The sequence below is a fragment of the Amphiura filiformis genome, chromosome 11 (assembly GCF_039555335.1).
Source record: "Amphiura filiformis chromosome 11, Afil_fr2py, whole genome shotgun sequence".
Classification (NCBI taxonomy): domain Eukaryota; kingdom Metazoa; phylum Echinodermata; class Ophiuroidea; order Amphilepidida; family Amphiuridae; genus Amphiura; species Amphiura filiformis.
Window position 1 is genome coordinate 18153936 of NC_092638.1, and position 25190 is coordinate 18179125.

The 25190-nt window shown below is 38.9% G+C and overlaps 1 protein-coding gene across 1 annotated transcript; it reads right to left on the reverse strand.

Annotated features, from left to right (window-relative positions):
• Window positions 1-1789: 1789 nt before the first annotated feature.
• On the reverse strand, window positions 1790-2401 carry LOC140163521 (uncharacterized). Its single transcript, XM_072186836.1, has one exon. The coding sequence runs from the start codon at window positions 2399-2401 to the stop codon at window positions 1790-1792; it is 612 nt and encodes a 203-aa protein (XP_072042937.1).
• Window positions 2402-25190: the final 22789 nt, after the last annotated feature.

Consider the following 25190-nt stretch of genomic DNA (forward strand, 5'->3'; position numbering starts at 1 on the left):
GTCAGCAGTAGAAAGATACTTCATCAATGCCGTTATCAGCAGTAGATAACTACTTCATCAACACAACGTCAGCAGTAGAAAGATACTTCATCAATGCCGTTATCAGCAATAGATATCTACTTCATTAATACTACATCAGCAGTAGATATATACTTCATCAATAGGCCTACCGTTATCAGCAGTAGATAGCTACTTCATTAATACTACATCAGCAGTGAAAAATACTTCATCAATGCCGTTATCAGCAGTAGATATCTACTTCATTAATACTACATCAGCAGTAGAAAGATACTTCATCAATGCCGTTATCAGCAGTGGATAGCTACTTCATTAATACTACGTCAGCAGTAGAAAGATACTTCATCAATACCGTTATCAGCAGTAGATAGCTACTTCATTAATACTACATCAGCAGTAGAAAGATACTTCATCAATGCCGTTATCAGCAGTAGATATCTACTTCATTAATACTACATCAGCAGTAGAAAGATACTTCATCAATGCCGTTATCAGCAGTGGATAGCTACTTCATTAATACTACATCAGCAGTAGAAAGATACTTCATCAATACTGTTATCAGCAGTAGATAGCTACTTCATTAATACTACGTCAGCAGTATAAAGATACTTCATCAATACCGTTATCAGCAGTGGATAGCTACTTCATTAATACTACATCAGCAGTAGAAAGATACTTCGTCTATACCGTTATCAGCAGTAGATAACTACTTCATCAACACAACGTCAGCAGTAGAAAGATACTTCATCAATGCCGTTATCAGCAATAGATATCTACTTCATTAATACTACATCAGCAGTAGATATATACTTCATCAATAGGCCTACCGTTATCAGCAGTAGATAGCTACTTCATTAATACTACATCAGCAGTAGAAAGATACTTCATCAATGCCGTTATCAGCAGTAGATATCTACTTCATTAATACTACATCAGCAGTAGAAAGATACTTCATCAATGCCGTTATCAGCAGTGGATAGCTACTTCATTAATACTACGTCAGCAGTAGAAAGATACTTCATCAATACCGTTATCAGCAGTAGATAGCTACTTCATTAATACTACATCAGCAGTAGAAAGATACTTCACCAATGCCGTTATCAGCAGTAGATATCTACTTCATTAATACTACATCAGCAGTAGAAAGATACTTCATCAATGCCGTTATCAGCAGTGGATAGCTACTTAATACTACGTCAGCAGTAGAAAGATACTTCATCAATACCGTTATCAGCAGCAGATAACTACTTCATCAACACAACGTCAGCAGTAGAAAGATACTTCATCAATAGATAGATAGATAGATAAATGGTTTATTAATATGCACTCGCAGTAAAAACTGAATTGCCACATATTTACAAAATATAATAAACATATTAACACATTATTCATTAAAATTGACATAAAAGATAGCATTTTATCAACACTCATGTACTCACGCTTCGAACAGTAAACTCACCACACTACGACTCAGACTCCTAACACATTCACAGCGCCCGTCTTCACACACACCCAACACACCCCTTTACAAACACTCACACACCCACACACCATCGCCAACACCCCGATCCACACCCGCGACACTAAACGCACAACCACCAAACTCACCCAATCACACACCCACTCACACACCCACACTTAAACCATTTACTCCATAAATTCAAGGTGAAAAACATCAAAATACATATTTCAAACGAGTACCACAAATTGATGAGAACACATTTGCATCAAAATTGTTCATAATATTGCACATGATAATAATGATAAAAGATCACATTAGCTGGTCATTGTACAGTTTAGTGAGATAGGGTATTGGGCTTTCTTGGTAGCGTTTAGTTCTGCAACGGACAGTGGTCAGATGATCTGAATTACGAAGTAGCCGACTTGTGCTGCTGCCGCGCAGGGGAGGTAGCCATTCGCGGAATTGATGAGAACTCATCATTGCATTGACGAATGTTACACAGATATGTTTCCTTCTCTCAGTCAACACAGTAAGGTTGCATGTGGTCAAAGCTTCATCATAGGTGAAGTATTTGTTGCCCAGGATGATCTTGCAAGCCCGCTTTTGCACACGTTCAATGGCGGATTGTTGTTTGGCGGTGATGCTTGAATGCCAAACCGGAGCAACGTATTCTGTAAGTGGTCTGACGTAGCCAACGTATATTGTCACAAGATCTTCAATCGGCAAGTCAAACCTTTTCAGCAGCTTCAGCATATGAAGCCTACCGTTGGCTTTCTTCAGCATTTGATCAATGTGAGTTGACCATGTCAAGTCAGCTGAGATTTGGACGCCAAGGATTTTGGTGACATCCACCTGATTAAGATCAGTGTTACAGAGTTTCAGCACGTGATTTAGCGGTCGCTTTAAGAACGAGATTGACATATGCGCACTTCTCAGGATTGAGCTTCATGTTGTTCTCATTTGACCTTGCATGGTGGTAGGCTGCGTTGCTTTGGCTGATTCTATGATGGTCATGTCGTCAACATATTTGAGAACACAGATAGGCGATGGTGTGTCAACAAGTGCAGAATTAATCATGACAAGAAATCCATTGGGACCGAATAAGGTGCCTTGGGGTAAGCTTCCCTTCAGCGTTATCCACGATGAAATGGCGCCTTTGTACCGAACACATTGTGCTCTTTGCGTAAGGAAGCTGCAAAGCCACGCAACCACAGGGGGCGGACTCCAAGATTGATTAATTTGCGAATGAGTACATTGTGGTTTATGCGGTCAAACGCTTTGCTGAAGTCAGTGACCACCAGCGTACTGTGGCTTCCTGGTTTGTCAGCATTTTTGTGTAGCGTATGCAACAGTTTGACAAGGTAGTGCGTAGTCGCCACTCCTTTCCGGTTTCCAAACTGGTTGGGATCAATATGTTTTTGAATATCGTCCATGAGCCACTGATTCATGAATGATTCGGCTACCTTAGCAAAATGGTCCGTTAAAGATATTGGGCGGAGACTGTTATATGTTGCAGGCTTACTCTTGGGGATAGGGACCACCGTGGCCTTTCTCCACTGGGGTGGTACAACACCCTCTGCGTAAGATCTGTTAAGGATGTTGGAGAGTGGTAAGCTCAGTTCATACGAGAATTCGCGGATAATCCTACTTGGTATTCCGTCAGGACCTCCAGCTTTACCGCTCTTTATTTTATTCAGTTTTCTGTACACCTCATGCTGCTGCACCACAAATGCTGAATTGTCAGACGATTCAAAAGATGGAAGATCATCCACATTAAGAGGTGGCTGGTCATTAGCAACTGATGCGAAATGTTCATTGATACTATTTGCCACAGCGACAAAGTCACTTGGGTTGACCCTCTGGGGTGGAGCAATGTTTGATTCAGTTTTTGTCATATTAGCCATAACACGAATCTGCTGATACCACTTTGCCGGATTCGCTGATTTTAGTCGCTGTACCCGGTCACGGTAGAAGTCACGCTTTGCTTTGGATATTTCGCGCTGGACTTTGTTGCGCATGATTCTCAATTGTGAGTGTTACCTTCATGGAAGGATTTCTGTCTCTTACAAATAAGCGATTTAATAGCTGGAGTGATCCAAGGTTTGTCATGTACATGAAGTTTCACTTTGCGACAAGGGAAGTGAAGTTGTATTGCCGAGTTCAGAGTTTTGTAGAAGGCACTGGTCTTATCACCTGTATTTGCCGCTTCAGTGACCTCAGTCCATGTATGACTAGTAATCCATCTGCCAAACTCGCGAAGATTAGAGTCTTTCAGGGGTCGTACTTTGCGGGTGTGAACGCTGTTGGATCTGATTTCATGATCCTCAGGAGTCCATAATACAGTACGATGATCACTAGTCCTGATTGGGGCGCTGACAATTGGTGTATTGTAAAACGTGGATAAGTTGGTCACTATCTTATCCAAAATGCTGTCACCTCTAGTTGGCTTGTCCACCACTTGGGCAAACTTGTGACTAGCAGCAAGGATCTGGGTGATATCAAGTTGGTTAACGTCACCTATCAGGGAAATACCAGCATCTGGGTGTTTGGTGCTAATTTTGTCAATACCATCAAGCAAATGTTCAATGAGCTCTTGTTCATGGGGATCGCCCCGGGGTATGTATATTACAGCATAGTACAGTACAGAGATGGCCCGAGGAAGGCGTTGGGGGCGTGCTTTGAACCACAGTACCTCTAGATTGTCTGGGACTGTGATGTCAGTATTTTGTGGATTCAATTCATTGCGGACGTAGCAGGCTACTCCTCCCCCTGCGCGAGTAGACCTTGATTTTGTGAGCAATTCATACCCTTCAAGTTGATAATGTTCAATTGGTTTGTTAGAAGTAAACCAAGATTCAGAAATGGCACAGACATCAGCCTGATTCCCAATAACCGTCGATCTGAACTCATCAAATTTTTTATTCAAAGATCTTGGATTGCACATGAAAATAGAGGGAAGGCTATGTCCGGACATATGAGAATCTTTAGGTTTACATTCAGGTTGACATTCAATTCTACATAAATTACTACTATTACTATTGCACACAGATTTTGTTGGCATACTGACATTATTACACGAACTGTAATTGGTCTTTGTTTGTTACGACCAGCTCTACACCCTCTCTTAGTACTTTTTGCGATACCAATGTCTTTAAGTTTAAGCCACAACGAGTTATCAATACTAGCGCAAGTATGTTGGGCTACGTCGAATAAAGCATGTCTATCGTAGCGTAGCATTGTACTTCATCAACACAACGTCAGCAGTAGAAAGATACTTCATCAATGCCGTTATCAGCAGTAGATAACTACTTCATCAACACAACGTCAGCAGTAGAAAGATACTTCATCAATGCCGTTATCAGCAGTAGATATCTACTTCATTAATACTACATCAGCAGTAGAAAGATACTTCATCAATGCCGTTATCAGCAGTGGATAGCTACTTCATTAATACTACGTCAGCAGTAGAAAGATACTTCATCAATACTGTTATCAGCAGTAGATAGCTACTTCATTAATCCTATGTCAGCAGTAGAAAGATACTTCATCAATACCGTTATGAGCAGTGGATAGCTACTTCATTAATACTACATCAGCAGTAGAAAGATACTTCATCAATACTGTTATCAGCAGTAGATAGCTACTTCATTAATACTACGTCAGCAGTAGAAAGATACTTCATCAATACCGTTATCAGCAGTGGATAGCTACTTCATTAATACTACATCAGCAGTAGAAAGATACTTCGTCTATACCGTTATCAGCAGTAGATAACTACTTCATCAACACAACGTCAGCAGTAGAAAGATACTTCATCAATGCCGTTATCAGCAATTATAGATATCTACTTCATTAATACTACATCAGCAGTAGATATATACTTCATCAATAGCCCTACCGTTATCAGCAGTAGATAGCTACTTCATTAATACTACATCAGCAGTAGAAAGATACTTCATCAATGCCGTTATCAGCAGTAGATATCTACTTCATTAATACTACATCAGCAGTAGAAAGATACTTCATCAATGCCGTTATCAGCAGTGGATAGCTACTTCATTAATACTACGTCAGCAGTAGAAAGATACTTCATCAATACCGTTATCAGCAGTAGATAGCTACTTCATTAATACTACATCAGCAGTAGAAAGATACTTCATCAATGCCGTTATCAGCAGTAGATATCTACTTCATTAATACTACATCAGCAGTAGAAAGATACTTCATCAATGCCGTTATCAGCAGTGGATAGCTACTTCATTAATACTACGTCAGCAGTAGAAAGATACTTCATCAATACCGTTATCAGCAGCAGATAACTACTTCATCAACACAACGTCAGCAGTAGAAAGATACTTCATCAATGCCGTTATCAGCAGTAGATAACTACTTCATCAACACAACGTCAGCAGTAGAAAGATACTTCATCAATGCCGTTATCAGCAATAGATATCTACTTCATTAATACTACATCAGCAGTAGATATATACTTCATCAATAGGCCTACCGTTATCAGCAGCAGTAGATAGCTACTTCATTAATACTACATCAGCAGTAGAAAAATACTTCATCAATGCCGTTATCAGCAGTAGATATCTACTTCATTAATACTACATCAGCAGTAGAAAGATACTTCATCAATGCCGTTATCAGCAGTGGATAGCTACTTCATTAATACTACGTCAGCAGTAGAAAGATACTTCATCAATACCGTTATCAGCAGTAGATAGCTACTTCATTAATACTACATCAGCAGTAGAAAGATACTTCATCAATGCCGTTATCAGCAGTAGATATCTACTTCATTAATACTACATCAGCAGTAGAAAGATACTTCATCAATGCCGTTATCAGCAGTGAATAGCTACTTCATTAATACTACGTCAGCAGTAGAAAGATACTTCATCAATACCGTTATCAGCAGTAGATAGCTACTTCATTAATACTACATCAGCAGTAGAAAGATACTTCATCAATGCCGTTATCAGCAGTAGATATCTACTTCATTAATACTACATCAGCAGTAGAAAGATACTTCATCAATGCCGTTATCAGCAGTGGATAGCTACTTCATTAATACTACGTCAGCAGTAGAAAGATACTTCATCAATACCGTTATCAGCAGCAGATAACTACTTCATCAACACAACGTCAGCAGTAGAAAGATACTTCATCAATGCCGTTATCAGCAGTAGATAACTACTTCATCAACACAACGTCAGCAGTAGAAAGATACTTCATCAATGCCGTTATCAGCAATAGATATCTACTTCATTAATACTACATCAGCAGTAGATATATACTTCATCAATAGGCCTACCGTTATCAGCAGTAGATAGCTACTTCATTAATACTACATCAGCAGTAGAAAAATACTTCATCAATGCCGTTATCAGCAGTAGATATCTACTTCATTAATACTACATCAGCAGTAGAAAGATACTTCATCAATGCCGTTATCAGCAGTGGATAGCTACTTCATTAATACTACGTCAGCAGTAGAAAGATACTTCATCAATACCGTTATCAGCAGTAGATAGCTACTTCATTAATACTACATCAGCAGTAGAAAGATACTTCATCAATGCCGTTATCAGCAGTAGATATCTACTTCATTAATACTACATCAGCAGTAGAAAGATACTTCATCAATGCCGTTATCAGCAGTGGATAGCTACTTAATACTACGTCAGCAGTAGAAAGATACTTCATCAATACCGTTATCAGCAGCAGATAACTACTTCATCAACACAACGTCAGCAGTAGAAAGATACTTCATCAATGCCGTTATCAGCAGTAGATAACTACTTCATCAACACAACGTCAGCAGTAGAAAGATACTTCATCAATGCCGTTATCAGCAATAGATATCTACTTCATTAATACTACATCAGCAGTAGATATATACTTCATCAATAGGCCTACCGTTATCAGCAGTAGATAGCTACTTCATTAATACTACATCAGCAGTAGAAAGATACTTCATCAATGCTGTTATCAGCAGTAGATATCTACTTCATTAATACTACATCAGCAGTAGAAAGATACTTCATCAATGCCGTTATCAGCAGTGGATAGCTACTTCATTAATACTACGTCAGCAGTAGAAAGATACTTCATCAATACCGTTATCAGCAGTAGATAGCTACTTCATTAATACTACATCAGCAGTAGAAAGATACTTCATCAATGCCGTTATCAGCAGTGGATAGCTACTTCATTAATACTACGTCAGCAGTAGAAAGATACTTCATCAATACCGTTATCAGCAGCAGATGACTACTTCATCAACACAACGTCAGCAGTAGAAAGATACTTCATCAATGCCGTTATCAGCAGTAGATAACTACTTCATCAACACAACGTCAGCAGTAGAGAGATACTTCATCAATGCCGTTATCAGCAGTAGATATCTACTTCATTAATACTACATCAGCAGTAGAAAGATACTTCATCAATGCCGTTATCAGCAGTGGATAGCTACTTCATTAATACTACGTCAGCAGTAGAAAGATACTTCATCAATACTGTTATGAGCAGTAGATAGCTACTTCATTAATACTACGTCAGCAGTAGAAAGATACTTCATCAGTACCGTTATGAGCAGTGGATAGCTACTTCATTAATACTACATCAGCAGTAGAAAGATACTTCATCAATACTGTTATCAGCAGTAGATAGCTACTTCATTAATACTACGTCAGCAGTAGAAAGATACTTCATCAATACCGTTATCAGCAGTGGATAGCTACTTCATTAATACTACATCAGTAGTAGAAAGATACTTCATCAATACTGTTATCAGCAATACATAGCTACTTCATTAATACTACGTCAGCAGTAGAAAGATACTTCATCAATACCGTTATCAGCAGTAGATAGCTACTTCATTAATACTACGTCAGCAGTAGAAATACCATTATCAGCACGTGATATAATGTGATGTGCCATGATTTATCTTTGTTTACAATTAAAATCTATTTCATGAGACATTTTAGGAATTCCCCTTCTTGCATCAACTTGATAAAGAACAAATTGAATCATATCTAATTTTGGATCATATGGGAATTCCCCTGAAATTGTAAAGTAAAGATGACATCATATGGGATTCCCCTCAGGAAGTGATGTCATGTGAAAGGTTAATGTTATAATTAAGACTTGCAGCATAGTGTGAAGGAAGTAATTGGCTCTTAATAGAATGAGGTTTTGCTAGTATCCAGTACTTGGTATATAAGAAAATGAAAACATAATTCTACACAGTTGAGTGTTATATTGGGCAAACAGCTAATGTGCTTACAGTCCATTTCCTTCAAAGAAAGGAAATTGCGTACCAGAAATATTTTATGTAGTCAATGTACTACTGCCTGCGCCAGTGTTGTCGGAGAAGATCTAGTTTACGTCAAAGGAAGTACCTCTTCCAAGAAAGGAAATTATATTCTTCTGTCGACTTTCTGAAGTCTGGTTTATTGAAACAACACATCTGTCAATATAATTGGGGACAACTGCAACGATCGAAGTCCTGCTTCCTGAAGACATTGTGTGAAAGGTGAAAATAGTACCAATTTGGAGATTTGGTGAACTGCGCAAGGAGTTAAGTTTGGAGAAAGCAGCGCAAGGAGATAAATATTTAGAGAATATCACCATTTTTGTGTGGAGATTTTATACGCATATATAGGAAAACGGACAGTGCAGTATGGTCAATGTTTGTTTTAGATAACGTATGAAACTATTCGGACTGCCACAACCTCATCAAGAACTGTCTTTAAATAAGAATTCTTTAAAAAATCCTTTTAAAAAGGAACAGGGCGAGACAATTATGTGCAACATGTATCGGAAACAAAGTTGCCCATACTCGAGAATTATGGTACGTAACAAATTTGGCATAATAATAATAAACAGACACTTAATATAGCGCATTATTACGAAGAGCCTCAATGCGCTTTACAACAAAATATACAAGCATAAAAAACATTAAAAGAACCAACACGCCTAAGAAAACAGTCAGAAGGAGAGCAGAACAAGGCCAAAGGCTGAAACTCAAACGTGATGGTTTTACAAAAGCAGGCAAGCAATAAAAGTAAAATACAGTTATAGAACCACAAAATATAGGCAAGCAATATAATGATATAATATGAAAGTAAGCTACAAATATATCACAGCAAATATATAACATAAAAATATTTCAATTACAAATGGCAAGTAATAAAAGAGAGTATGGATGACCAGCATCCACGCCCTCGGCAAAAAAGAACATGTCAAACAACATTATTTTAATGCAGGCAAAACCTTATCTAAACAAACATCAGAATACATAACATAAGAGCATATTACATTTCAACCACTAATGATCAATTATCGGAAAGATCATTAATAATTATGAAAACAAAACCAAATAATGTGATCAAGCAATTAACAAAGATACAATATATATGCAAAATATAATGCAAAATGAATCAAAATATGAACCAATATGAGGAACACGCAAAGGCAGGAGTAAATAGGGAACCCTTGAATAACGAAGAGGTCACCAGTACATATGAGCAACATTAAGATGCAAACAAAGTATAATGATAAACAATTCAATCAAAAATACAACAAATATAATAAAGCATTAATGAAACCGGTTATCAGGAACATACAAAGACAAAATATTATATGGAACCCTGGAGGAGCAGAGGTCGCCAGTACATGCATCCTCAGCCTAGATCCTCAGCATCCGGCTCTTGAAACAAGCAGGGAACCCGAGCACAAGAAAAATAATCAAAACACACAACCCTGGTGGAGCAGAGGTTGCTAGCACATGCATCCACAACCAAGATCTTCAGCATCTGGTTCTTGATGAAGCAGGGTATTACAAATTTTGAAACATGTGTGTCTTGAGCAATTTTTTTAATTTAGCAGAAGATGGAGCGGCACGGATGTTTTCTGGTAAGGTGTTCCACAGTGCGGGTGCAGCTGACGCAAAAGCTCTATCGCCGTAAAACTGCGTAGATGAGCGGCGTGTAACAGACAGAAGAGTTTTGGAAGATGAGCGAAGATGACGTTTGGGCTTGTACAATGAAATGATGTCAGATATGTAGCGTGGAGCAAGGTCGTTGATCGCTTTATAGGTGAGAAGAAGGATCTTATAAGCTGTACGCTGTTTGACCGGGAGCCAGTGAAGGGAATGAAGAACTGGAGAGATGTGTTCGTGACGAGATACGCGTGCGACAAGTCTGGCAGCCGTATTCTGGACTCGTTGAAGCTTGTTGATGTCGGAACAAGGAAGACCATACAGGGCAGAATTGCATGAATCCAAACGCGATGTAACAAAAGCGTGAACCAGTCGCGCACATGTTGTATCATCTAAAAAATTGCGAATTTGGCCGATACGACGAATTGCTGTGAGAGCACCTTTGCAAGTGTTTGAAATGTGGTCTTTCATTCGAAGCTCGTCGTCGAAATGGACACCAAGATTGCGAGCGCACGATGACGCGTTGATCTCTGAATCACCAATTGTAACAGTAGGAGATGGGGATGATGTATTTGAAAAACGTGATCTGAAATGAAGAACTTCGGTTTTAGCATCATTGAGAACAAGTTTATTTTCGATGGCCCACAATTTCACATCCTGGATACATTTCTCAATTCTGGAGACTGCTGTATCTCTATCCTCTGGAGGAATGTGAGGTAGAGTTGCGTGTCGTCTGCATAAACGATAGTGTTGATACCATGGCTGTTAATGATGTCCTGAAGAGGAGCACTGTACAAGGTGAAAATAAGAGGGCCCGCTACAGAGCCTTGAGGAACTCCCCATTTAAGGGGAACCTTCTCCGACAAATTATTTGAGATGTTGACAGACTGCGTGCGGCCATCTAAGTACGAGGTGAACCAGTCCAATGCTGTTCCCGTGATACCATACCGCGATGAAAGACGTTTCAGTAGGATGGCATGATCGATGGTATCAAACGCGGATGAAAAATCCAGAAGGACTAACAGGGCCTCATGACGAACATCCAGAGCACACAAAATTTCATTCATGACGCAAAGAGTGGCAGATTCGGTGCTATGGTGGGGGCGATATGCAGACTGTGCCCTAGTATAGAGATCGTGTTCAGCTAGGTAGGTCTGCAACTGAGCAACTGCAGCACGTTCAATTAACTTGCCGAGGTACGCTAAATTCGAAATTGGACGGAAGTTAGCTAGATTGTCGACATCCAGATTCACTTTCTTGAGAAGAGGTATCACGTGGGCATGCTTGAGAGACGCCGGGAACTTTCCAGATGATAGGGACTTGTTAACAATGCTGGTAAGCACAGGTAAGATTGGCTCAATGCACTCCTTAAAGGTGCACGTGGGTAAAGGGTCCAGTTGACAAGATGTTATGGACGATGAACGAATGATCTTCTGCAAGTCTTCCTCAGATACATGATCAAAATTTGAGAAAGTGCTGGTACAGGGAGCAGAGAGGTCATCAAGAAGCATCGATACCGGCGACGAATCAAGGCGTTCTCGAAGTGCATTGATCTTTTGGTGAAAGAAGTCCGCAAACCGCTTGGCAAGGTCACCTTTGTTCGTATGGGATGGAAAGATGGTGTCAGATTTAGGCTTCGAGAGCTTGTCCACTACACGAAAAAGATCTTTATGATCCGCACGTTCTATCTCCTTCCGGTGAAAAGATGACTTAGATTCATTGAGCATGTTTCTATAGTTGACGCATTGTTCCTTGTAGAGATCTTGGTGAACAGACAGCCCAGTGCGTTTGTATTTTCTCTCGCGACGGCGCTTCTCCTGTTTGGCTGCCCGTAGCGCATCATCATACCAGGGAGCGTGAGGGCGAAGAATAACGTTTCGCTCCACAACAGGGGCATGGACGTCGATGATTTCACTCAGAACATCAGTATATTGCTCAGTCAAAGAATCCAGATCACTAGCAGGATCACAGAGTAAGGAAGATTCCATGATATCTTTGTGGAATGATACAATATCAACGTTGCGCAATTTGCGGCCACGTATCATCTTCCTTGTCGGCGGCGGACGAGAGATGTTAATCAGACATTTGACCGCAGAGTGAAATGAAGGAAGATCATCATGAATTGATGTCGAAGTGACAAGGTCATCATCCTTGTAAGATATTAGAAGATCCAAGGTGTGATTTCCCTTAGAATAGGTTGGACCAGTGACGTGCTGAAGTAAATTGTAGGACTCCAAAATGTTTAGAAAAACAGACGATTCTCGATCATCAGGAGTGTCCACGTGAATATTGAAATCTCCAGCCAGCAGGATCCTTGACGAGGATGCAGTACAGGTTTCTAGCAGAGAAGAAAATTCATCTTGAAAAGCGGAGAAAGTGAACTTGTTTATGCGATTTGGTGGTGGTCTGTACAGGACGATTAAACGGAACGAAGATGACTGAGAAGTTACGTTCAAGTCCAAGTACTCAAATGTACTAAAATCACCGGTGGTGTTGAAGTCAACATTTATACCCTTGCGAACGATCACAGCAACCCCGCCACCTCTTGAATTGAGACGATGCTTGTGATGGATGACAAAATGCGGAAGAGTATTCTGGATATCAGCGATTGCACGATTATCTCGAACAGTCCCGGTAAGCCAAGTTTCTGTAATGGCTAACACATCGACATGATGATGGATAATAAAATCACAAATAGCACCAGATTTCTTTTTTGCTTTCATGGAGCGAGCATTCCATACCGCAAAACAAATATTTGGAGCATTATGGGCACTATCTCTATTAAGCGGAATGCTAATAAGATTGTTCTTATTTACTGATGATGAAGCGGTGCATTTTGGGATTCTGTTCTTTATGCAAGTTTTTATTGACCGCTTTTTGTGTTTGCCAGCTCTACAACCTCTGATTTCTTGATCAATACGAGAATAGTTATTGTTTATCACACTTTTTCGCTCAGACGATCGATTGGGTGGAAAGAGCAAGAACGGTCTCATGATGAATAAAATGAAGACAATTAAGTACTATACAACAGTCAACAGTAAACATGTAGCGTAGCTAGTATAGTAAAACGCAATGTATATCAATAGCATATAATAACATCGATGAACGTACAAGTTCGAAGAATGAAAAATGTCAGTATAACACGGAAACAGTTTAAAAATTTTAGCGATTGAGTTCACTTTGGTATACCAGATGTACTTACGAAGCATCAACAGCAAAATATTCTTGATAAAAACGATTAAATCCGTAGAAATTATCGAAAATAATGGAGCAAAAAGTTTATGCGGCAGTTCGAGATCAGCGCCCTCAAAAACAATCATGCAGGGGTCAAACATTGAAAAAAAAAACCACCCATTTTATGGCATGAAATTCAGTATCAAATGACGGACATTTTTAGTCATGCGTTATCAGTGTCTCGAACCGGGGGAATTATTTTGTTGGCCATGGGCACTGAAGTACCATAAAGCCCCGCAGAGCCCAATAACTTGGGTCATGCCCATTGCCTCCAAATATTTAACATATTCCGAAGCCTATGGTTATTCATTTGCTAATAGCACAACCTAACATACCGTAAACGTTTGCCTTGGAATAAATTTCATGTACAAATATAAGCTAATATAGCCTCAGCTTCCTCCTCTATAAATCCCAACAAGAATTAAGGATATATACATTGTATATGTGCCCTTATTTGCTGATGGGATTTTTTATGGGAGGGTGCTTTTAGTTTGTGTATAAATGTCCAGTTATGTCAAGGGACCCCATAGCGCCATTATAGGCGAACGTTTACGGTAATCTATAATCCTACTATAATCCTAACATGACACAACCTAACATAATCTATAAGTCCTAACATGTTAGGTTGTGTCATGTTAGGGTTATAGATTATGCTATTCATGAGATGACGTCATACGTAAATTTGCATATTCATGAGATGACGTCATACGTAAATTTGCATATTCATGAGATGACGTCATACGTAAATTTGCATATTCATGAGATGAATGACGTCATAAATAAATTTGCATATTCATGAGATGACGTCATAAATAAATTTGCATATTCACGAGATGACGTCATAAATAAATTTGCATATTCATGAGATGACGTCAAATAAATTTGCATATCCTTATAAAACAAAGTCAAACATAAGGATGACTTTTTCTAATTTTTTAATTCTAATAATTTTCCTCATAATACAATTAAAAACAAAAGAAATATATTTACAAATCCTAATAAAATAAAGTCAAACATAACAATAACTTTTTTCTAGATGCTTATTTTCAATTCTTATAATTTTCCTCATAATACAATGAAAACAAAAGAAATATATTTACATATCCTAATAAAACAAAGTCAAACATAAGAATGACTTTTTTCTAGATACTTATTTTCAATTCTCATAATTTTCCTCATAATACAATAAAAACAAAAGAAATGGATTTACAGATCCTAATAAAACAAAGTCAACCATAAGAATGACTTTTTTCTAGATGCTTATTTTCAATTCTCATAATTTTCCTCATAATACAATAAAAACAAAAATGGATTTACAGATCCTAATAAAACAAAGTCAAACATATATTTAAACATAAGAATGACTTTTTAGATGCTTATTTTCAATCCTAATAATTTTCCTCATAATAAAATTAAAAACAAAAGAAATCTATTTACAAATCCTAATAAAATAAAGTCAAACATAACAATAACTTTTTCTAGATGCTTATTTTCAATTCTTATAATTTTCCTCATAATACAATGAAAAACAAAAGAAATATATTTTTATTCTTTTTTAGTTATTCTTATGTTTGACTTTGTTTTATTAGGGTCATCATCATCATCATCAGTCGGCTGCGGAGCAGGCGACTACAAGCTTTCTCCAACTGTTGCGATCTTGGGCAAGCGAAACAATTTTGTTTGGCTGCAGCATCCCTTCAGTATCTCCCAGGAGGTGCTGTATATACTGTAAGTACAGTGTCCGCGGCCGTCCCGGTTTCCTCTTCCCATGTGGTGGAATATAAAGGGCATATTCTTTCACAGGCTCATCATCTTCAAGACGCAGTATATGGCCGAGAAATTTGAGTTGATGAATCTTGACTCTGGCAACCAGTGGAGTGGTGTTGGTCAGATTGTATATGGTTTCATTTGGGATCCGATCCACACGCTTGATGTTTAACATTACTCTGTAGCAAGATGTTGCAAAGGCATATTGATCTTGTTTTCCATGTCCTTGGTGATTACCCATGACTCGCACCCGTACAGAAGTATAGTGACACAAGTTGTCTCAAACAGCTTGATTTTTGTTTCGATTGGCAGGGATGGGCTTCTCCAAAGGCGTTCCAGTTTCCGGCCCAGGCTAATGCTTTTCTTCTTTTTAGGTGTCCAACACTAGAGCCCATCTTGGAACCCAAGTACTTGAAGTCTGCGACATGGTTGATGGTACTACCATAGACTTCAAGTGCTGGCTGAGTCTTACAGTTTGCAGTCATATATTCTGTCTTAGGTGCGCTGATGACAAGGTCTAGATCTGCTGCTGCTGTTGCAGTCCTAGTAAATTGTGACTGGGCCCGGGCTATAGAAGATTCCAACAGGGCAATATCATCAGCAAAATCCAGGTCATTCAGCATCCTAGCAGGATACCTGCTTGACCGACGTGGGTAGGTAACAATTCCAGCATCAATTCCAGAAGTTGATTTCTTCAGGAGGTAGTCTACCAGGATAATGAACAGGAATGGTGCCAACACATCACCCTGAAGCACTCCAGTTGTTACTTGGAAAGGCTCTGAGATACTTCCATCTACCATAACGGCACTATTGGAGTCCTTGTAGAGCACCTGGATGGCATTGACCACAACCTTTGGTATTCCATAATGCCGCAGCACTGAGAACATGACGGACCTGTTGATGGAGTCGAAAGCTTTTTTGAAGTCCACAAAAGTGACTGTCAAGGGAAGTTGGTACTCCTTGAAGCCTTCCATGATCCTCCTCAAAATGTGTATTTGCTGAGCACAGCTTCGACCTGATCTAAAGCCAGCCTGGTTGCTTCTCAGTAAGGGATCAATGTGAGGTCGAATCCTGTTCAGAAGGATCTTGTTGTACACTTTTGCGGCAATGGACATAAGCGAGATACCACGGTAGTTTATCATGAGAGAGAGAGGTCGCCTTTCTTTGGTAGAGGAATGATGACATTTGTGACCCATTGACGTGGCGGTGTCAGCGTTGAGAATACTTCCATACAGAATTTGAGAATCATATCAATTATGCTATCCCCTCCTCCCTGAAGTGCTTCAGCAGTTATGGCACAGTCCAATGCTGCTGCCTTGTTGGTCTTCATGGCTGCTACTGCTTCGACTACTTCTTCACGAGTTGGGGGCCCAGTGATAATAGGAAGATCTTCAACAGCTGGTGCAGAAAGTTCTGAAGCTGCTGTGCCACTGTCATTGTTAAGGAGTGAGCTGAAATATTCCTTCCTTTCCTCAAGCAGTTCATGGTCACTGGTTGGGGCTGATCCATCTCTCTTTTTGACTTTTACCCCTTTCCTTGAGTTCTTTCCAGAGAGCGAGTGTATGATTTTCCAGGTGGTGGTGTAATTCCCCATTTCATCGGCCAGCTTTAGGTCTTCCATCTGTTTATTGAGTGTAGCAAGCTCATCAGATTTATAGGAGTTGTTAAGGCTGGTGTTCAAGTTCCTCCATCTTTCTCTAGATTGACGAGACTTTGAAATAGAGTACCGCTTTTTGGCCTCATCCCTTTCAAGTTTAAGTCTGATGGTTGCATCTGATACCCAACTTGACAGTCCGCATGGCTTTTGCTTTCCAATAACTTTCTCAGCAACTTCACGAACTGCTGTTTCAAAGGTCTCATACCTATCAGAGATGGGTGTGGCATCATCCATGCTCAAGACCTGGAATCTGTTTGTTAGTTCCAGCTGAAATTCCCCTTTTGTATCAGGGTCTTGCAACTTCTTCCAATTGAATTTTGGTCTCTTGCAAGGTTTTCCTTTGCTTGTTCGCAAACTGGCAGCTAGACGGACGCTCACAATACGATGATCGGAGTCCACTTCTACAGAATTGTATGCTCGACAGTTGTGGAGAGAATTAACCCACTTGCTGTTTATTAGAATGTGGTCTAACTGTGCATGGGTTGATCCAGCTGGATGGGTCCAAGTCCAGAGACGATTTCTGGGTTGGGGAATCTCATTTGGGCCGGTCTGAGGTTGTACTCCTGGCAAATGTTGACCAAACGCTCACCATTGTCATTGGTTGAATCATGGTAGCAGTATGGACCCATCACCCATGGATGGGAAAGATGACTATCTGTTCCTATTCTGGCATTAAAATCACCGAGAATGAGATGGATGTCGTGCCTTTTCATACCATCCAAGTGGTCAGATAGAGATGAATAGAAATCCTCCTTGTCAGAAGATGTTGAGCACTCAGTGGGAGCATATACAACAGTGATGCTAAGCTGAGGGTTACCATGGAATGTTACAAATAGTATCCTCTCGGAAACAGCTTCAACACTCTTAAGACATCTGTGAACATGCTTGGACAAGACCAGACCCACTCCTCCATGCCTTTGCTTGGTAGCAGAACTGTATACTATAACCCAGTTCCTATCGTCTGACCAAAGTTCATCAGTTGGGCTTGGTGTAATTAGACGATGTTCTTGAATTCCGGCAATGTCAATACCTGCATCAGCACAGCCCATGAATAGCTGATGCATTTTCCCTTGTTGATTAATAGTACGGACATTATAAGTAGATATTACAAGAGGTTTGAAGGTAGACAGGCGACAATAATCAGGGCCAACAGTTTGTGATGGTGTGCCGAGTTCCCGCTGGTCCGTCATGGAGTCAACAGTAGACTGCCGCTCATCTACCCTCGGATTTTTTGGAGATTTGCTTATAGTTTTCGTAATCATTGAGTTGCAGGGAATTATTTTAGTCCAGTCCCAGCAGCTTTACGGGTGATCAGCCCTGTTTCAGTTTATTTCTGGACACACAGCAGCCGAGATCTACCAATATGCAGTAGTTCGCCTCTGATCTGGAACATGTTGGCCAGTGTTGGAAGGTTGACCAATGATGACATGTTCAACACCAGCCTATTGACCGTTGGGAAGTAAAACTTCCTCTTCCGCTCTTTGGCCCATGATGAAAATTTGGAGCCATTGAGATAGGCTACTCCAATATGAAGAGAATCACTACCGTCCTTGTCCCCTCAGAATACTCAAGAAAACGAAGATGGAGCTTGATGTTCATGGCAAGAGACCTTGGAACTAAACTAGCCCTACCAGAAAAACGGCACCCGATCTTAAGGTTTAAGGACAAAGTCCGGCCGGAACATAACTCACAAGTGCTCTTGAAAGACCTGGTATTAAACCTAACCTAACAAATGCCACAAACACCAAGATATGAGTAACTAAAAGGGAAAAGAACGGAGCAATATCTCATCATAATTGTGTCGCTGGCTGTACTGTCTACATCGTTGCAGTAGCAAAAACAAATGGCCAAGACATTTGAACATACTGGCCGTTGAACCTGATGGTTTCCTCCGCCCTAAAGCTGGCATGTTCAACAACTGAGCTAGGGAGGCAGAGGGAGCTCATTCCCTCACTCTGGTAAAATACCAGCCCGCACCTGGGAGCACCCAAGGGAAATCCAACACCAGAAACAGCATGTTAAACACTGATTCTTTGCAACCGGGGTTGCAGGTGTTGGCAAAGGTAATTTTCAGCTCCCCGACACTGCAACAGTGTCTCCCTTTGTTATGGGTTTGTAATGCTATTGCTTTTGCTTATCATTGTATTATGAGGAAAAATATTAGAAATGAAAACCTCATACTAAATTCGCCCTAAATCGTGACATAGCTGATGGCTTCTTTAGAACAAAAAAATTACGGGAGATATTCATCATTTTCTACCCCGGTATCCAAAGATTTATCGCCTGAATATTAAATCGTGCATAGCACATTCACGTGTATCGATCCCCGGGTATTTATTTTAGTATTTCTGCTGTACCAAGTATATATAATTATTAGCCAGGCGATGTCGGTGTGCCGCACTGGGCTATTTGCACAGACAACTTTATAGCCAAGTTCTGTTTATACTTTGAGTTCATTTCAAAACGTCTTTTACTGCTATGTAGTGTGCCACATTAAAATACACTTCCTTGGGCTCACTCGCTTCCATGAGACTAGCTTATTACTCAAACTTTAACTTTCTGATGTTTTAAGATCATTACTCGAGATTGCTAGCGATATAAACCGACACTCGTTGCGTTGACTAGAGATGTAAACAAACTAAGCAAACGCTACAGAAAATTCCTTTTATAACTTCTTTCTGTTCTTTAATAGTACAGTTTACCTCGTCAATCTTCTTGTGAGTTGTAATCATTCACTTTAAATGTCTTCTCCTTCTTATGAAGCTAATATATATAAGTTTTAACGTTTAAAAAAGTTAGGTAAAAGACGATTTGGTCATGTGGTTTCCATGCGAGTCGCCAATTTGAGCCAACCTTCCCACTATGCATCACTAATACTTTAAAGGGACAATCGACGATTTTGGAGCTACTCCGCAAATAAACAAACAATTCTAAAAATAGGGTTTGGACATTACAGTATCAACAGCCCGTAGGGTTACGCATAGATATCAGTTGGATCCACTAAGGAACGTGAACCAAAAGCAGGACTTCCTCTCTAAGTACAATGGAAAAAATCAACTTCTAGGCATATTGACACGGAATCTTCGACAAAGAAAGTTTTAAAATGCTTAAACAATGTTTAACCTAACCCGAAAGTGCAACACTATAACTACCAGGCGCACTGTTTATCACTCCCGGCATTTCGGGGAAAAATGGAGATCGTAAACAGATGTTTGAAATCACTCAACAGCAGCATATCGCTAGTGTTTTCAAGATTTATTAAATATTTTGTTTTGTAACATCGACGGAAATTGGAAAATTCTGGCTTATATGTACAAAGGTATAGGCAAAAATGATTTTGGCTAAAGATTCTACAAAAATGTGATTTTCACCAAGTTTTCTCCTAAATATAAAAGGTGATGACCATTTCAACTAACAAGTAAAAAATCAGTAGATCTTGGAATAATTTTACAAGAGCGAACTGAAAATTACCTCTCAATCACACCTCCAGTTAAAACTTCTGCATGGAGTAGGCCTATTTGATGGTGTACAATCCAAGATCCACGGTTAGGTCATTTAGGCCTACGTCTGTCGTGCCCATCTTTGAAATGTTTGATAACCCCGAAAGGCCTGCGAAATGCAATTCATTTTTAGGAGTACTGTTTTGGTCAGTGTTCTTTCTGTGTTCTTTCTGTGAAGTGCGTAGCAAGTTTAGGTAGCATTAGGGATCTGGGAGATATCGGATAAACCACGACTCAGCATGATGATTACAAGCATAAAATGCCAACATTTAGGGTCCCTATAGTTTAAAACTTATGTTTAAAAAATATTGAAAACTTAAAATTTCTGAATATCCCTTTATATTTTGTCCAGATATGAGGAGCATAATATGAAGTGCGATTAGAGGTTGATATGATTAGAGAGATTGTGTTTGGTTCCAAATGTCACCACATTCATTAAAAGACAAACGAGAGTCTCAGTATTGGCATAAGCTTTGCTATAGAAATCCAAAGTATGCAGAAATTATGACGTATGTTTGGTTCCAAATGTCACCATTTGTTTTTGACATAAATTAAAAACATAAAACAAATACGTATGGAATGATCGATCATTAAAAAGACAACGAGTCTCGGTATTGGCATAAGCTTTGCTATAGAAATCCAAAGTATGCAGAAATCATGACATATGTTTTGTTAAAGTACTTTGAACGTTTTGTTAATGTTTCGTTATGAAGCATTTTGTTAATGTTTTGTTAGTTAACCCTAGAACTACAAAGTAGTACCAACCCCGCTCGCGTTTACCCCCAAACGACCTAAGCTTATCGTAGATCCACCCTTTGCGCTCATTTTAGTGATACAACCCGGCACCTTACCACGTCACTGACAGTAAATGTCGCTGATGCGTGCCGACTTTTCCCAATTCGATATAAGTAGCGAACAAATGTATTCGAATTGAAATTTTTCTCGCGTTTCGCGTTAAATAGCAAATAAATAAATAAATAAATAAATAAATTAATTAATTAAATAATTAAATAATTAAATAAATAAATAAATAAATAAATAAATAAATAAATAAATAAATAAATAAATAAATAAATAAATAAATATAATTAATTAATTAATTTATTTATTAATTATTAATTATTAATTAATTAATTAATTAATTAATTTATTTATTTATTTATTTATTTATTAATTTATTAATTAATTAATTCATTCATTCATTCATTCATTCATTCATTCATTCATTCATTCATTTAACATGAAATTATAAGAATTATGACCATAATAATTTCTAGTAAGACAAAACTAGTAATAAAAAGCACATTTTTCTTGCGGAACGCGCAATGCCATTTCCCCTCTTGGGCCATTGTATTACTAGCCTGTGTTTCGCAAAATGGCTACAAAATATATCCTTATTTATTTCCTTTTTTAGATATATTTTTACGAGTCGTTCTTGAATCAAGGCCACAGTCACCTTTTACCCGAAATCACACGAATACACAACACAAATACACTGTTTGATTAAGCTAACAAAATCTAAGTCTTTAATTGAAAACGAAGTATGCTTGGTACATATAACACCAATTGCATATAATAAAAACACACAATCACAGTTTTATTCTATCAGTACTTAACCAGCGGTTTTCTTGTTGGTGATCCTAGAGTTCTTGCAATGTTCTGGACGACTGATGTAATATATCCTTATTCACTTGTCCTGCGAAAATCAGCGAAGTCCAGTGTACACTTGCGTTTATAAATATCCTTGCGTATGAAATCCTCACACGAAAATGACGCTGCTTTCTCCAATCACGTATCTTCTTGCGCTGCTTTCTCCAAAATATATCTCCTTGCGCTGCTTTCTCCAAAAATGGTGTTTCTTTCACCAATCACTCTTTTTCCAGGGAACAGGTTTCTTTAACACAGCTCCGCTGTATTTGACAGATGTGTGGTTTTCATAAACCCAGCAAACTCAAGCAATTCGACAAAAGAACTTTAATCCTTTGATGAGGAAGAGCACATTTGTGTGCTCGCAATCTCCTTCGTTGCTGTATTAAAAATAGCTCAATTATTGGCTATGTAAATTGGTTAAAATGTACTTCCTTTTTGAAGCACGAAGACCATCACACACATGTGGAGTTTCACAATCTCCCATGACATTCTGTAAAGTCCAAACTCAAGCCTCCAGCTTTTTATACCAGTACTCATGCAAAACCCATCATCTATTGATAAACCATCACTTCATTCACATCTTCACAGATGATGCAAGCTTGGGATTTCCCAAAATTAATTATACACATTAACCTTTCTCATTACATCACTTCCTGGGTTTTTTTCTTTATGGTGCAATACACTGAACTGGGGATTTCCAAGTTCCAAACATTATCTTGCAAGTACAAGGGGGTTTCCCATCTCATGAAATACTTTCAGCTGGTAAACAAAGTTAAATAATTAAATTAAATTACTCAGGGCACATCACACCCTCCCCCTTAAAAGAAGAAAGTTCGAATGTAATGAAAACTTTCTTAAATATTTTCTTCCTTTACATCAACTTTAACATATACATTATCAACTTTGAGTGTTCAACTCAACATACACAGTGACTTCTTGTCACACAAGTTCGCTTTTTAAAGGATTTTTTTTTGTCAGGTTTTTTATGCAATTCTGGACAGGGCATCAGCCATATGTTTGATGTCCAGATTGTACTCTTGCAAGGTCAAACTCCACCTCACCCGTCTTTGGTGTTTGTTCTTCATCCTGTTGATGAAGGTGAGGGGATTGTGATCTGTGAAAAGGTGCACAGGGTATACTGTGGTACCCAAATACACATCAAAATGTAGCAATGCTAATAGCAATGCTAGACACTCCTTCTCAATTGTGGAGTAATTTCTTTGGTGCTTGTTGAACTTCCTTGAAAAGTAACAAATGGGGTGATCTATTTGATCTTCACCCTCTTGCATCACAACACCTCCACAGCCTATTTAACTGGCATCAACAGTCAACTTGAACTGCTTCTGAAAATCAGGTGCAGTAAGTACTGGTGAACTCATGAGTATTGATTTGACTTTGTGAAAAGCATTTTCACACTGTTCTGACCAAATGAATTTTGCATCTTTCTGCAACAAATCAGTCAAAGGACTTGCTATCTCTGAAAAGTTTTGACAGAACTTTCTATAATAGCCAACCATTCCTAGAAATCTCATGAGTGCCTTCTTGTTTACAGGTGTGGGTATTGCTCAATTGCTCTAACTTTGGCTTTGATATGTTTCACATGACCTTGACCTACAACATATCCCAAGTATGTGACTGTGGCATGGCGAAACTCACTCCTCAGACAGCTTCTTAAACAATTGATGGATTTGTTCCATGTGTTCCCAACTTTGACTGTAAACAAATCATCTACATACGCTTCACATCCCTCTATGTCTGTCACCATTTGGTTCACCATTCTCTGAAATGTTGCTGGCGCGTTTTTCAACCCGAATGGCATAACGTTATATTGGTAAAGACCAAATGGTGTACAAAAAGCAGAAATCTCTTTGGCACGGTCAAAAGATCAAATTTGCTAACAAATTTTGCATTCCCAATTTTGTCTATGCAATCATCAATTCTTGGAATAGGGTTCGAGTCTGTCTTTGAATGAACATTTGCCCCTCCCATGTCTGCGACTAATCGGTATGAACCATCAGGCTTGGGAACAAGTATACACGGTGAACTCCATTCACTACTACTTGGTTCTATGATAGCATTGTCTAGCATATAATTGATCTCTTTTTTTTTTCAATGAATTGACTCTGTAAGGATGCTGCTTGATTGGTTTTGTATCACCAACATCTACATCATGAAATGCAGCATTTGTTCTACTTGGCGTATCAGGAAATATATTGTCAAATTTGTGAATCAAATTTGCAATTTGACTTTGTTGATCTAGAGAAAGATGACCTAACTTTGAGTCCAAATTAGTGAGCACATCAGAATTGTTCAATTTTACATTATACTCTTTGTGCTCCAGCTCTTTATCCTGGTCAAATGTGACATCAGAATTGTCATATTTACTCTTGTCTACATCGGCGATTTTGTCTACATCGGCATGTTTGTCCACATTATCAGCATGTTTTACTGTACACACAGGTTTTGGAATGCCACTGTCACTTCTTTCAACATACTCTTTGAGCATATTTATGTGGCATAACTGCCTCCTCTTGCGTCTACCAGGAGTCTTGATAATATAATCTACTTCACCCACTTTTGAATCTACTTCACATGGGTCATGATATCTGGCTTGCAATGGGTGTCCTGGAATTGGAAACAGTACTAGAACTTTGTCACCTGGTTTGAACACTCTTTCTTTGGCATGTTTATCATACCACTGTTTCATTTTGGCCTGACCCTGTTTCAAGTTTTCTTTGGCGATATCAGTTACTCTGTTAAGCCTATGCTTAAAATTGGAGACATAATCCAACAAATTGATATCTGATTTCTCATTGAGCCACTTTTCTTTCAACAACTTTAAGGGCCCGCGCACTATGTGTCCAAACACTAACTCAAAAGGGCTAAATCCCAAAGTTTCCTGAACAGCTTCCCTAGCAGCAAACAACAACAAGTGTACTCCCTCATCCC